General features: G+C 42.0%; 1 protein-coding gene across 1 annotated transcript; it reads right to left on the bottom strand.

Annotated features, from left to right (window-relative positions):
• Positions 1-2,319: 2,319 nt before the first annotated feature.
• On the bottom strand, positions 2,320-14,611 carry RPL7 (ribosomal protein L7). Its single transcript, XM_056854492.1, has 7 exons — positions 14,538-14,611; positions 13,493-13,598; positions 10,018-10,184; positions 9,031-9,168; positions 4,879-4,988; positions 3,209-3,419; positions 2,320-2,369 (listed from the first exon to the last, which is right to left on the bottom strand). The coding sequence occupies exons 1-6, from the start codon at positions 14,549-14,551 to the stop codon at positions 3,211-3,213; spliced, it is 744 nt and encodes a 247-aa protein (XP_056710470.1). The 5' UTR covers positions 14,552-14,611; the 3' UTR covers positions 2,320-2,369; positions 3,209-3,210.
• Between the last annotated feature and the right edge of the window lie 202 nt (positions 14,612-14,813).

Below are 14,813 nucleotides of genomic sequence, written 5' to 3'. Positions count from 1 at the left end.
TAAATTCACTAAATTTTACCAGTTGTCCGTGCACAAATGTTTGTTAGCAATGTGTAACCGATGCACTTGGGAGTGCAGGTGTTGTGTTAGTCCAAAGTAGAGATGTCATAGTCATCAGCATGAATGAGTTTGCCAAGCAAACGTACCTTAATCAATGGTAACAATTCTGGTGAGCTGATCCCAAGATTAGTTCATTGGTCCAGGAAATGCAAGTTTGGCACACCAGATAACAATTGGCTGGTTCATTTCATCGTTTAGGAGGGCAGGTTGTTTTGATTTCTGTCTTGCTCGGGACTGCCACTTGCAAGATGAGAAGCCTTGCACAGTTGTACTAAAGCGGCTTTTCACATAGTTCACCCGCCCTCCACTTAATCCCTATAACAACCCTGTGAGGGTAGATGAAGCTGAGAGACTGTGATGGACCCAATGTCAACTGGCAGGCTTCCATGGTCGAGCGAGGGAGTCAAACCTGGTGGTCCCAGGCTCTACACTCATCTCTACACAACTACTCCTGTGCAGAACTGCACACAGGTAAACCATGCCAAACCACACATTAATTAGAAATCATTATTAATGGGAACAGAAAAAGTAGAAGCCACTTTAAAACTAATGCATCGTTTGCAGAGGAATCTGAATTGTTTTGCAACCATCCAACAAGTAGTTCAGTGATTAGTCAATCCAATTAATTGATAAATCAGTGGCATACTTGCAACCAGCAATTTTAAGGCAATCTGAACTCACTGGAGTTCAAGTGCTCCTAGTCTAAAACAAAACCCAAAGGCTATGCAATACTTTTATTAGTATCAAAATAACCCAAAACAATCTGCATAGTTTTTCTCCAGTATATTAGACTAAATGTTTTAAAAGGGGAGAAAGTTTGACCCTGATTTTTAGGCTAGTTTTCCTATTGATTGCCAGATCTGCCCAATCTATTAAAGACTACCTGAAATTCAACAGACATGTAGCCTTAAGAAATCACTTTTTCCCCTCTCTTCCCCTTTAACTTCCACCATGATGAAGACTTCTGCAGAAGGCAACACACATAACATTGTGCAAGCTTTCAGGTAGTACTAATAAAAAGTATTATGCAGTGTTTGTTATTTAAAGTACACTTAGACAAACTTATTTCATCATTTGTAGAAATCAGCTTTGATGTCAGTTCAAATAAAAGCAGCATTTTGAAGTTGCACAGCAAGTACATTTCAGAGGGATTGTTCATGACTGGAACAGTGCTTTTGACTCAATTTCAGCCAGAAATTTCCATATACAACTGCCTTTAAGTTTGAGGTGTATTTATTTGTGCACTGTCTCCAAGCCAGGATCAGAATCTCACAGTCACTTGTTCTGCTGACATGAGACTATTTTAAGATCATTATAGGCCATTCCAAAAAACCTTATGCTAAGAAAGTTGTTGTTATACTCCATTGTCCCAGATTGCGGTCTCGTGAACAATGCATTAATGCATGGAGGTTTTTCCTCAGGAGGGACTTCAGTGGAATTTCTTTCTAGACAGAAAATAGGAGTGTGTTTTAAGCACACTGAACATGGCGGGAATAGGCAACATCAAACAGTAGTGTATATTTTGTGACTCAGTGTGCACCACGATGTTTAACTGGGATTAAATAGTACAGCTGCTGCAGCAGTCCTCATTCCCTGTAAAAAATCAATAGCTGTTTGTACAAGTTTACATGAACACTTGGTTCCAGTGTCAAATTCTGGTCTTCAGCAGCTGGCCAATAATGAAATAAATGAACTGAGTGAAAAAGAAATAAACCAGCTGCTGCTATTTCTAGTAAAAAAAAACTAGCTCTGTAATTTCAGAGGAATTCTCAACAGGATGATATTGGCCATTTCTACCCCTTCACACTCGCTAAGCAGTGACACAGGCAGAATGTTAAGATCAATTGGCGGGGGCCTATAAGGGCTGTAAGAAACAAATTGACCTTTGGTGTCAGCGTAGCCTCGTGTATGTAAACTAGCCTGTGGCATGCACAGAAGCAGTCATTTAGTCAAGTATCCAATCCATGTCATAACACTAACTGAAATGCCTCTCACCCCCCCTCCGTGCTAGAGAAGGGCAACACTATTGATTCTACTCATAAGGCAGAGGATTAAGGGTAGTTATTCCTCTCCCTCCATTCCCACCAATACTTTAAATCCCTGCATAGTTTTCTTGTCATGGTTTAAGATGGAAAAGGGAGGTGGGGGAGTAAAAATCATGTGTAGAATTTGGCCAGCACCTTATGATTTCCCCTAGAACTGGATACTGATTACCCTGCTTTACTGGCAGCCAGTCAATTCAAGAAGGAAAAGGACAAATGGTTTACAGAGACTGTTTTTATTTGCAAAGCTTGGTGAAGTCTTAGCACCTAAGGGAAAAAGACAAATTAACAGTAAATACTAGGTAGTTTATCAAACATGTTCTATTAGCCACTATTTCCTACACTATCTACCTGGTAAGTATGGAGATGAAATTAACTAAAACAGTCTTAGAATAAACTATAATAGAATACTTCTAATAGAAATTGACTCAGAACATCTCAAACTGGCTGAATTACGTTCAGTGCTTGTCTATTCACACAGTAACCTTTTTTACCCCCTGTGTAACTTAAGGAATTTTAACACAGGTTTGTGAACATCCACCTGAGAACAAGCTAACCACCAGGGTTCTCCTCCCTCCTGTTATGGCTACTGTCATTAACGTGAGTGGGTAACCTGACTAGCCACAATTTCTGGACTACCACCTTTGGAGGTCTTACTTGCAGAACTGTTGAATTTTAAACTTTAAGGCAGCCTAACTAACTTAATTCTATAGCATACATACTAAAGATAATAAATAAGACCCAGGCCAGGAAAGCCTCAGCTTCCTGCTTAACCTGAAGAAAAGGAGGCAGGGAATGTTCAACCTTGCAAAATGGAGGTGTGACACTGGACTTGAACCATAGTGGCTCCCTTAATGTACCCCATTCTTCCATCAGAACATTCCAGGCAATTCCCCATTCATGCAAGCTCAAGCTGAGATGTGCTTAGGTTCAATGAAGTAGTGAAAGGGGTATTTGCCTGTCACATTTACAATCTGAGTCAGAGGGTATGCAGCAACTGAGGCCTGCCTCACCTTGAAAACAGGCTTCCAGAGCTGCTGAAGCTTGTGCTCTAACCTTTGGAAACATCACTAACTTGCATGGTATTAACAAACACTTAATCATACCATTAATTCATTCTTCTTATGAGTCTGTTAATCTGATCTTCCCTGTTTCCTGCATCACCCCCTTCTACAAAGTGGGTAGTTTTCTTCTTCATTCCACCTCGTGGAGAAGACAGCTTGAATGGCCAGAGGAAGTTGTTTGCTGCCTTGAAGTTTTTACCAACAGTATAGATTTCATGGATCAGATCTTCCGTGCAAATGATGCCATACTTTTCTAAAATAAAACAGAATAACCACAAAGTTCAGTGCACAAACTGCTTAAACATCTTTGATTCTTATCACCACCTTGTTAAGATCATTTGTCACGTCATCCAGTCAGTTTCAAAGCCAAAGAGAGCCTCGAACCAGGGAAGTCTTTTTCAAACACTAACACAGTAGTCTTCCAAGAAAAATATTAGACTGCCATTGATAGAAATGCCAATGATTAATCACTTAAATCATCTGCCAGCATACAAATAAAGTTATGCCAATTCATCCATAAATATGCTTGAGAATGTGTTAGTAAATATAACACAGAAATTACACATAAAGCAGTATTCTCTTACAGATATTCTTGCTACTGAATACCAATGTAGATATCTTGGGGGGGGGGGAGGTGTCCTATTTTTGTAGCCTTAAGTCGTACTGCATAGTTTATTGGAGATCTTTGCTATCTGATCAAATCATTTTTATACTTTATAATCCACCTGGAGCTTCAGTGAGAAAGGCAGGCTATGAATGAACATTACAGTAATATTGTAATACCCTCCAATAGCCTCAAGTAGCTGTTAAGAGAAGGATGTAATGAAGTGGGGAACGGCGGTTTTTCTAGCTGTGCATATATCTCATTTTTTTTCCTCAGTGAAAAAGTGACAGTATGCCTTAAAATGACATAAACTGAGCAACTGTATCTTTAGCTTTCAAAGAAATGTTCCCAGACGTAAAAACGCAGGGCTTGCTTATATTTATGCTTTCTACTGCATCTTTTTCAGGCAAGGTCCTAAAAAAGTTCCTCTTACTAATAAGCTAATTGATAGATTACATGAAAACACTGTGAGAACAAGAACCATTAAAAAACTTTTTAAAATATTGTGTTTTAATATAGTTTCTGCATTTTTATTAACAATTTTGAGGGCCTGAGTGGCCAACAAAGGCAGACGTGCCTCAAGAGAACCAGTGAAATGTAGCGGTTAATGTGTTACTGGGAGACACAAGTTCAACTCCCCACTTGGCATGATTCTCAATAGATGACCTTGGGCCAGTCACTGTCTCTGCCTAACCTACCTTCCAGGTCTGCTGTGATAATAAAATGGGAGAAAAACCATGTAGTGAGCCCCCAGGAGGGCCAGAATAAAAATGTATACATGAACTCCACAGCAGTCCAGTCACAGTTGCACTCATTTCTCTGATAGAACAAGGTATGTTCATGCTTGTTACACTGCTTGCCAGGACATCTCAAAGCAGCGATAATAAAAGGCTCAGGTCACTATGTAAACAGAACTACAGTATGAGAGCTAAAAACGCTGGACTTCAAACCAACCAACAGAATGACTGTCAAGAAAGTTTCCTCTATGATACACAGCACAATTCAGAATAGGCAACAGGCTTACATATGTATCTATGCACCAAAAGCAACCAACATTTAGTAAATCATATTAAGCCCTGAGGACTGCTAAAAAATGAGTTGTACTTACTCAGACATCTCTTGATCAAAGAATTGTCAGTCAAAGCAACACGCTGCTTGTTGATCTTGCCATAGCCTCGCTTGTAGATCAGTTCATGCACAGATTTTAAGTTGGGATAACTGGAACAAAAAGGTGAAATATCTGCATTGGCTAATTCAATACTATAACAAGAATAAACTTCTGTGTTTGCATATTATGAGCCCTACACCGCAGTTTAATGGCAATTTAAAACCCACAATACAACCAGTAACAGATGAATAAGCAACAGGAGAAAATGTCATAAGTCTCGTTCCAGGTTTGGGACACCTCTTAGCAAGTTGCTGATCACTGGGTCCCCTTTCCAGATGCAACCAGAGACTGCACAGGCAAGACAATAGCCCTGACTCATTCGCTCATCAAAAAAAGCCCTATCCTTGATGCCTACTGATCTTATCTCCAAAATCAGGGATACACAGAGCAGAACCTCTCACAAAGTTATGTGAAGCCGCTCTGAGCCCGGTCTCGGCCAAGGAGAGCGGGGTATTAAATTGAAACAATAAAACATAATAATAATATGTGCTGGGAACGGGGCCCTTCTGACACCCTGATCCCAAACAGTTTAGGACCGTGTTGGCGAACATGCGGCACGCCGAGCCCTCTGTGGGCACGCGCGGAGCTGTCACGTCTGCCTAGGGCTGTGCCATGTTGCGGTGCTCCTTCTCCCCAAGCCCATGTTCCCCAAGCCTGCGCTTGCGCCCTTCCTCTCCTTGCACCCGGGGCAAGCCCCTCCCCCTCTCTCAGCTGAGTTGGGGCCGCAGCTCAGCTGTTTGTTGGCTGCAGCTCAGATGTTCGTTGGGCTCAGCTGTTCACCCGTCTTTACTTTGGACCGGGGAGGCTGTGGCCGAGCACCTTGCCACTCCCCCCTCCTCTCAGCTGAGTTGCGGAGCAGCTCAGCTGTTTGTCGGCCCCCCCGCCCGTCTTCAGTTTGGGGGCCCCGCCCGTCTTCAATTTCTTCCATTCTGCTTTCCTAGGTAGGTATTACCACATTGATTGCTCTGCCTTTTTTCTTTTTATCCATGCTTACTCTGTCAGCTTCTCATCATCCCTTACCATCCAACTAACTCTCTGCACCCCATTCCAACTGCCTTTTCAAACATCAACATTGTTTTTTTTCCCCTTACAGAATGTTAAGCCCTGTGCTGACTCACCTATATATCTAATTCTCAACTTGGTCCCAGGGTGCAGCTGTTTTAAAAAGGCCCTTTACAGAGACAACAAGGTACTAACTTCTCAGCTGAACCCTCCCCTCCACACCAGGTACAATTATCTTCTAGCAAGGAAAGAAGACAGAAAAAGATTTGTCTACCAGGAACAATAGCCACCCAGTTGGGGAGGACATTTTTAATTGGGAAAATGAAGAAAGTTAATATCCTCCCAGCCCAGTGGGGTCTGTCCCTGTGGCTGCATTTTAGGGTGAAAAAACCATGTGGAGATCTAGTAATGGATCTTCAACCTAATGTGTGGTTTGGCCTTTAGTCCTCTTGGTTTCAGTCTGAGAGCTAAATAGAAGAAAATACTTTTCTCCCCTTGAAATCTATGGAATTCAGAAGTACTTGAGGAGCTGGGGGTGGGGGACATGGTTCAATGATAGAACACCTGCTTTGAAGTGAGTAGACAGTACTGACCTTGATAGACAAAGGTCCATGAAGCTTCAGTGTCCCATGTGGCTGGTACTACAGTGGCTTTGTTCTCAGACGTGGGCCATATCTTTGACCCTCCTGTCATGCCAGGATGTATCTCTGTCTGTCTACCTAGCTTCCCCCAAGCCTCATTTCTAGAAGAAATTTCCAACTCTTTCTAGAACAAATCATCTGACAGCTGCCAATTTTCAAATTTCACTGTGCATAGCAAAACATGGTAAGCCCCTCTCTGATGGGGATATTATCAACACAGCCATGTTGTCTGGGAGCAATTCCCTTTTTCATGATTTCCCAAACAAGGATAAAATTATTCAACGCATCTGTGAGATGCCACTTAGCAGAAATACTGTTAAAGATAGAGTCCAGCGCATGGCAAGTGATGTTAGTCAGCAGCTCACCACTGACTTACAAAAGGCAGCCTGTTACTCCATGTGCTTGGATGAAAGCAGAGATATAAATAATCATGCAAGGCTAGCAGTAATTTTGCATTATGCTGTTGGTGACACCATGAGAGAAGAGCTGGTGAAACTGGTGTCTTTGCCTAAAAGAACACAAGGGATAGATATCTACAATGCTGTGATGGAGGCTTTTTTGTCACAAGACATAAGACCAGAAAAAGTGGTTTAAATTATTAGTGATGGGGCACCTTCTATGGTGGGGGCAACATCTGGTTTCATACAATTCTTTGTTAAAGAAGCAAAACATCAAGTCATTCAGTTCCACTGTATTATACATCAAGAAGCTCTTTGTGCCAGGGACAACAGCAAAAAATTTGATGATGTCCTCAAAGATGTCACAAAAATGGTGAATTACATCATGGCTCGTGCTCTGAATTGTCAACAGTTTCAAGCATTTCTTGAGGAGGTTCAGGCACAGTATAATTGTCTACTTATGTACAATAATGTCCGGTGGCTGAGCAGAGGACGAGTCCTGGAGAGATTTGTAGCCTGCTTGGATGAAATTAGACTGTTTATGAATGAAAAAGGGCAGGAATATCCACAGCTCACTGATATGGCCCGACTTACCAACCTCATGTTTTTTACAGATTCTACACAACACTTCAACGTACTGAACAAACAACTACAAGGTGTAGGGAAAACAGCAGAAAGGATGTTTTGTGATATCAAAACATTTGAGAGAAAACTGGAGATTTTTGAAAGAGATCTTGAAAGTGGGCAGCTGAAATATTTTCCAAATCTAAAAAAGCATTAAAAAAATTCTACAACATTTGCAGACAATCCTACAAGCCATCAGGAAATCTACAAGGAATTTTATAGCATTGTAGCAGCAGCAAAGGTGAATTTTAGTAACAGATTTTTACAGTTCCATAAGATGGAGACAACCCTGTGTTTTCTTACTTCTCCAGATAGAGCCAAATTTGAAGAACTTGATCTTTCCTGCCTATACTGGTTAGATTTAGAAAATCTGGAAATGGAGCTAAAAGAATTTTAAGAAAGCTCTATCTGGAAAAATACATTCCATGACCTGCGAGAAACATTTGAGAAGATAGAAGGGATGCCAAAGGACAGCACAGTTAGTTCTGAAAGTGAAATCCTTAAAGTGTGGAATTCTCTGCCAAATAATTTTAAGTCAATGAAAGCACTTGGGATTGCTTTCCTTACTCTGTTTGGATCATCTTATGCTTGTGAGCAGCTGTTTTCAGCTTTGAATTATATCAAATCTGACACCAGAAACAGGCTAACAGATGACCTGAATGCTGCATGTGTTGCTCTCAAACTTACAAAGTATGAGCCAAGGGTAGACAAATTATCAGCATGCACACAACAGCAAAAATCACATTAATTGTTCAAAAAAATTGACGATGTCCTCAAAGATGTCACAAAAATGGTGAATTACATCATGGCTCGTGCTCTGAACTGTCAACAGTTTCAAGCACTTCTTGAGGAGGTTCAGGCATAGAATAATTGTTAACTTATGTACAATAATGTCTGGTGGCTGAGCAGAGGACGAGTCCTGGAGAGATGCATGCCAAATGCAAACTTTTACCTTTCAATAAAAAGTTGTTTGTATCATTGAAAGCTCTGTTATTATTTGTTTTTTTAAATGAAAAATATGTAAATGTATGAGTTGTTTTTTCTAAACTAAAACCTCAGTATTCAGGTTAAATTACCGTATTGGCACTTGGCGATAAATAAGTGGGTTTTGGGTTGTAGTTTGGGCACTCGGTCTCTAAAAGGTTCGCCATCACTGATTTAGGACATCAAATCCACAAACTAGCTTCTGAACCATTTATTATGACACAGACCAATACGTTTATCTCATAGCACTGCTGTGAAAGCAGCTTCTCTCTGTTTCACTGTCTTATACACATACTCCCCCCCCCCTTCTTGCTGCTGAGAGAATCCAAGACCATCTTGTTCAGAAGCAGAATACAGATGAAAGAACTGGAAAAAGCAGCAAACAATTTAGTGAATGTAATTGTTACTTATATGAAAACTATTACATTCAAGATTCAACTTACCCCCATGCAATGTAGGGTTCAACAATCCTCAGCATGTTAATGGATGCTTTGTTGAGTTTCACAAAAGTCCCATTGAAAATTTGACGCAGACGAAGAAGCTGCAGTACCTTGCGAACCTTGGGACTGACACCATTAATGCTGAAAGGTTCAGAAAAACGAGGACATTTTCAGCACATAAGAATAATAGCTTTTAAGAATGTACCGTCACTGAAATTCATAGCAAAATATTTTAATTAAGATTAATTGTATTACAGATAACTGACCTTGCTGTAATTAGAACAATATCAGCAGGTATTCAGGTTAAGCATAACTTTAAAGATGTTAGTTTTACTACACAAAATTCTATTCCACTAACAAAACGCTCAAGGATGTCCAATTTTGCTGAAACCAATAGAACATTCCTCAGTAAAATGAATCCTGTAGCACAAAGGGGAGTTTTGCAGCCTCCTCTATCCCACTACAGCTCCCTGTAAAGCCACTCCTGAGGATAAGGGGACCCTTGGGAACAGTACAGGGGCTGCAACAAGAAGGGGGGAAATAGGAGAAACTCCCTACACAAGCTTTTCCATGACCCATTCCAGAAGGACTGGGCGATCTCTGCTGATTAACCTTTCTGGTAGCCCCCTGAACTGTGTCCCACATACTAGGGATAGAGGAGATTGCAGGGAAAATGTATTTCATTTGTTTTCTATAAGATGCAACCCAATATTTCTACAGTTGACAGTGGTACGTCCCTATTATTGAACTGGAACCACAGAACTCACTGTTAAACAGCTGACCAATTTGTCAGACACTGCAATTCAGTTTCCTCCCTCAAATTAGCCACTTTCGGTGCATCCTAAGGACAGTTACTCCAGTCTAAGCCCATTCATTTCAGTGGGCTTAGACTGGAGTAACTCTCCTCAGGAATGCACTGTTAAGATTGCTGGTGCAAAGAATTAACTATAATTAATGTCAGGGCCTGCATATCCCACTTGTTCAACTTACCCTCTGATTCTGATTACAAATGCCAGTTTGGGTTCAGCAGGTACATAGTAATTGCCAACTTTGCGAGCCATTCGAGCCATGCGAATCTCACGTCGATACATCTGCCTGTATTCTTTGTGATAGGCCTGAGCTCTTTTATAGATGAGTTTTCGTTCATCCTTTCGCAACTGAAATTAGAACAGCAATGTATTAATTTCAACAACCTACAAAGCTTCAGACATTGATGCCATCCAAAGTGGTATTCAGACATCACAACAAGCTTCTTTTTTCAAGAGGGGAAGACGTAGCTTGTTCGCTATGTTCACAGGCTACCACCCATGTGCACAGAGTGCAGTTGAAAGCTTCCTCAAAAGACCCCTCCCAATATACGGGATTAAGCCGTTATTTTATTTAAACAACAGTGTGTTATGGCAATTTACCAGGTTGTAGGGGAAAACCCAATTTTCCCAGGCACCCTCATTCACACATCACAGCAAACTGAAGTCTCAAGTTTTTTTTTTATTATTATTATTACAGGAGGGAAACAGAACAAGGGGGGGAAAGGTATACATAAAGTAGTCTGAAGTCTAAGTTAAGGCTTCCCAAACCAGAAAGATTTATATTATGCACCTCATAAACTTTTGAAGGTGCTCTTCTGTAAGAAATGTTAACTTTTCCTGTCCGGGCAGGGGTAAATGAAGTCCTATTAATTCAGCCCTGGGGTGGGAAAATTCCAGAAGGGAAAGGGTGATGTTGAGGAACAGAAGGACACAGCTCTGGTTAAGGGAAGATGATGGCAAGAGTACAGGAGTCCCTTCAGTGTGGCACAACAGGCAGAGAGTAGGAATCAATGGTCAGTTCTCATAATGGTGGGATGTGAGCAGTGGGGTGCCTCAGGGATCTGTGTTGGGACCGGTGCTTGTCAACCTGTTCATCAATGACCTGGAGTTGGGGTTAAACAGTGAAATAGCCAAGTTTGTAGATGACACCAAATTATTAAGGGTGGTTAAAACAAAATCGGACTGTGAAGAGCTCCAGAAGCATCTATACATACTGGAAGAATGGGCATTAAAATGGTAAATGAGATTCAGTGTGAGCAAGTGTAAAGTGATGCATATTGGGGCAAAAAATCCCAACTTCACATATACACTGATGGGATCTGTGCTGGCAGTGACAGACCAAGAAAGGGATCTTGGGGTGGTAGTGGATAGCTCAATGAAGATGTCAACCCAGTGTGCGGCTGCTGTAAAAAAGGCAAATTCCATGCTGGCCATAATTAGACGAGGAATAGAAAATAAAACTGCTGATATCATACTGCCCTTGCACACATCTATGGTGAGACCACACTGTGTACAGTTCTGGTCACCACACCTAAAAAAGGATATTACAGAGCTTAAGAAGGTGCAGAAAAGAGCAACCAGGATGATTAGGGGACTGGAGCAACTGTCCTATGAGGAGCGGTTAAGACACTTAGGGCTGTTTAGCTTGGAAAGAAGGCAGCTGAGGGAAGACATGATAGAGGTCTATAAAATAATGCATGGTTTGGAGAGAGTGGACAGGGAGACGTTTTTCTCCCTCTCCCATAACACTACAATGCGAGGTCATCTGTTGAAGCTGGAGGGTGAGAGATTCAAAACAGATAAAAGGAAGTATTTTTTTACACAACGCATAGTTAAATTGTGGAACTCTCTGCCCCAAAATGTGGTGATGGCTGCCAACTTCGAAGGCTTTAAGAGGGGAGTGGACATATTCATGGAGAAGAGGGGTATTCATGGCTATTAGTTAAAATGGACACTAGTCATGCTGCATACCTATTCTCTCTAGTATCAGAGGAGCATGCGTATTATATTAGGTGCTGTAGAACACAGGCAGGATGGTGCTGCTGCAGTCGTCTTGTTTGTGGGCTTCCTAGAGGCACCTGGTTGGCCACTGTGTGAACAGACTGCTGGACTTGATGGGCCTTGGTCTGATCCAGCAGGGCCTTTCTTATGTTCTTATGGAATAGATGAGAAATATTTCTTCAAAGTTTCATCAATATCTTACAACTGAAGAAATAAAACATCTCAATATCCATGAAAGTACAGTGCTAACAGGCTAAGGAAAAATAAGATCTAATGACAGGTACAGGAGAAAGACTGTTTCTGGAAATGGAAAAAGCAAAGAAGTATAGACAACTAGCTTTTTCAACCTGCATTAGAGTGCAAGCTCTTCTGGGACAAAGATCCTTTGGGATCAGGCCACCCATAATTTTAAAGCGCTACACAATGCCAAAAAGCTGACCTGCCAACCAGAGGGGAAAAAACCCAGGTTCTGCAAATCTACTGCAGAATATCCCAGAAAACATGAGGTGTCCTCATGGATCAGACCCTTGATAGTGCACCTAGTCCAGCTTCCTGTTTCACACTATGCACAATCAGTTGCCCTGAAGGACCAACAAACAGAACATACAGGCCAAGCCCCCCAACACCACCTTGAAGATGCCTCCTAGCACTAGAAATCAGAAAATTATTGCCTCAGGATATGGAGGTTCCCTTTAATCACCACGGCTAGTAGACTTTGATGGATCTATCCCCCATCAGTCTGTCTAACAAAGCCACCTATGCTCATGACCACCACTACACTCCTGGCAGTGAATTCCACAATTGTGTGCAGTGAATTCCACAATTGTGTGTATTAAGTGCCGTCAAGTCGCTTCCGACTCATGGCGACCCTATGAATGAAAGTCCTCCAAAATGTCCTATCTTTGACAGCCTTGCTCAGATCTTGCAAATTGAGGGCTGTGGCTTCCTTTATTGAGTCAGTCCATCTCTTGTTGAGTCTTCCTCTTTTCCTGCTGCCCTCAACTTTTCCTAGCATGACTGTCTTTTCCAGTGACTCTTGTCGTCTCATGTGACCAAAATAGCCTCAGTTTAGTCATTTTAGTTTCTAGGGTCAGTTTAGCTTCTAGGGTCAGAGTAATTCCACAATTACTCATTAAGTAAACAAGTACTTATTTTGTCCATCCTCACTCTACTGCCCATCAACTTAACTGAGTGCCCCCAAGTTCTAGCACTGCAGAACAGTGACAGCATCCTCTCTATCCACTTTCTATATCCCATGCATAGTTCTACAAACCTCTAGCACCCATTCCCCATTATTTTCCCTCCAAGAGCCCCACACTCTCTTCGTGTAAAAAAGGTGTTCCAATCCCTTAATCATCTTGGTTGCTTTCGTCTGTACTTTTCCAACTCTGCAGTATCTCTTTTAAAGTTTGACAACCGGAACCTACACAGTATTCCTAATGGGGGTCACTAGCAATAGAAAAGAGCAACAGTCCAGTAGCACCTTAAAGACTAACAACATTTCTGGCAGGGTTATGAACTTTCGTGAGCCACAGCTCACTTCTTTAGATGATGGGGGTCACACCATCTATACAGAGGCCATTTAAGGACTATGTGGAATCCCACCATTTGTCACAGGTCTCGAGGAAAGTCTAGCCAGATTAATAAAATCTCACCTTTTTTTGAACCAACAGTCTCTTCAGACGTTTGGCCTTTATATCTGCAAAAGCCTTCCTTTTCTTCACGAGGCTTTCTGGAACCGAAGGCACCTTCTTTTTTGCTCTGCATTACGGAGTAAAAAGCAAAACATAACTATGGATCAGCTTCTTCCCCAAACTCTTAAAAGTCTTTTCAATTTGCCACAAAAAGTATTATAAATGAACAAATTACTGAATGTTAAATCGTACCAGTTTTTTTAGTTAAATGCCTAGTTTAGCACAGCCTTTAATAATCTGCTTTCTCTTTTGAGGGAATTCTTTGCTGCATGCTGCTGCTACAGCACAATTATAAAACACGCTTAGCAAAACCAAGTCCTGAAGATAATCGTACATTTTTTTATAAAGGAGCAGTTAAAAACTCGCCCTTATATTTTAGAAGATAAAATAAAAAATTCTGTTAACGACATTTTCCAAGAGAGAAAAAAAAACACGCTTGTTTTTATAAGTATGCGTGAAACGCTCTGGAAGCATCTGCATCTATGTCGCCACATGATACCACTCCACAAAAAAGTTATGAAAAAAGCACTATTTCCAAAGCACCAACCCTTGTTAAAATAAAACCAGCTTTGCGAGCGCAACAGAATTTGAGCCTTCTCCATTCATTGGTACATTCATTCCGCCATATTCCGGAAGGCTAAACCGGGCCTAAGCCGCACCAGACAAGCGGTGGGACTAACAATACCCAGGGAAAGGTCACCTCACCAGCTTGTGAACTGCCGGCTGCCAACACCGCCTCCCCATTCCCACTGGGTTCGCCTCAGGCCTTGCAGAGAAGCCCCGCTGCCAAAACCAACCCGCGCCCAAGGACGCTGCGTTGCAGCAAGGCTACTGCCCGGTTCCCAGCCACATCGCTCTCGCCTAAACCCCCTTCCAGACGTGCAAGCAAAATCTCGACGGGCACGTGGGGACTCAGCAGTTAAACTCGAGAAGCAGAACCGGAGAACGGGCGACTCAAACGCCGCGGATGGCAACGGATTGTCTCTAGGAAGAAACCGATACTCACTCTTCGCCCGCCATGGTCGCCTCCGGAAAGAGAGAACTAGCGCATGCGCAGTGCACATAAAGCGTCAGCCCCAGTCTCAGAGCACAGGCGTCCTAAGTCCCAGCCCAGGCTTTTAGTCCGCTAAATCATTGCCTGCGTAAAACGGGGAGAGAGAGTTGGCTAGTTGGGTGCCAAACGCTTGAACTGTCGGTCTAGAGGAGCAAGCACGTTGCCGGTAAATAGAGGGATAGGGGCACCTGAAAAGCGAACAAAAACAAATTTTCTTCCTGCATTTGC

Source organism: Euleptes europaea, chromosome 8 (genome assembly GCF_029931775.1).
Source record: "Euleptes europaea isolate rEulEur1 chromosome 8, rEulEur1.hap1, whole genome shotgun sequence".
Taxonomy (NCBI): domain Eukaryota; kingdom Metazoa; phylum Chordata; class Lepidosauria; order Squamata; family Sphaerodactylidae; genus Euleptes; species Euleptes europaea.
This window is presented reverse-complemented; position numbering and strand designations above follow the sequence as displayed.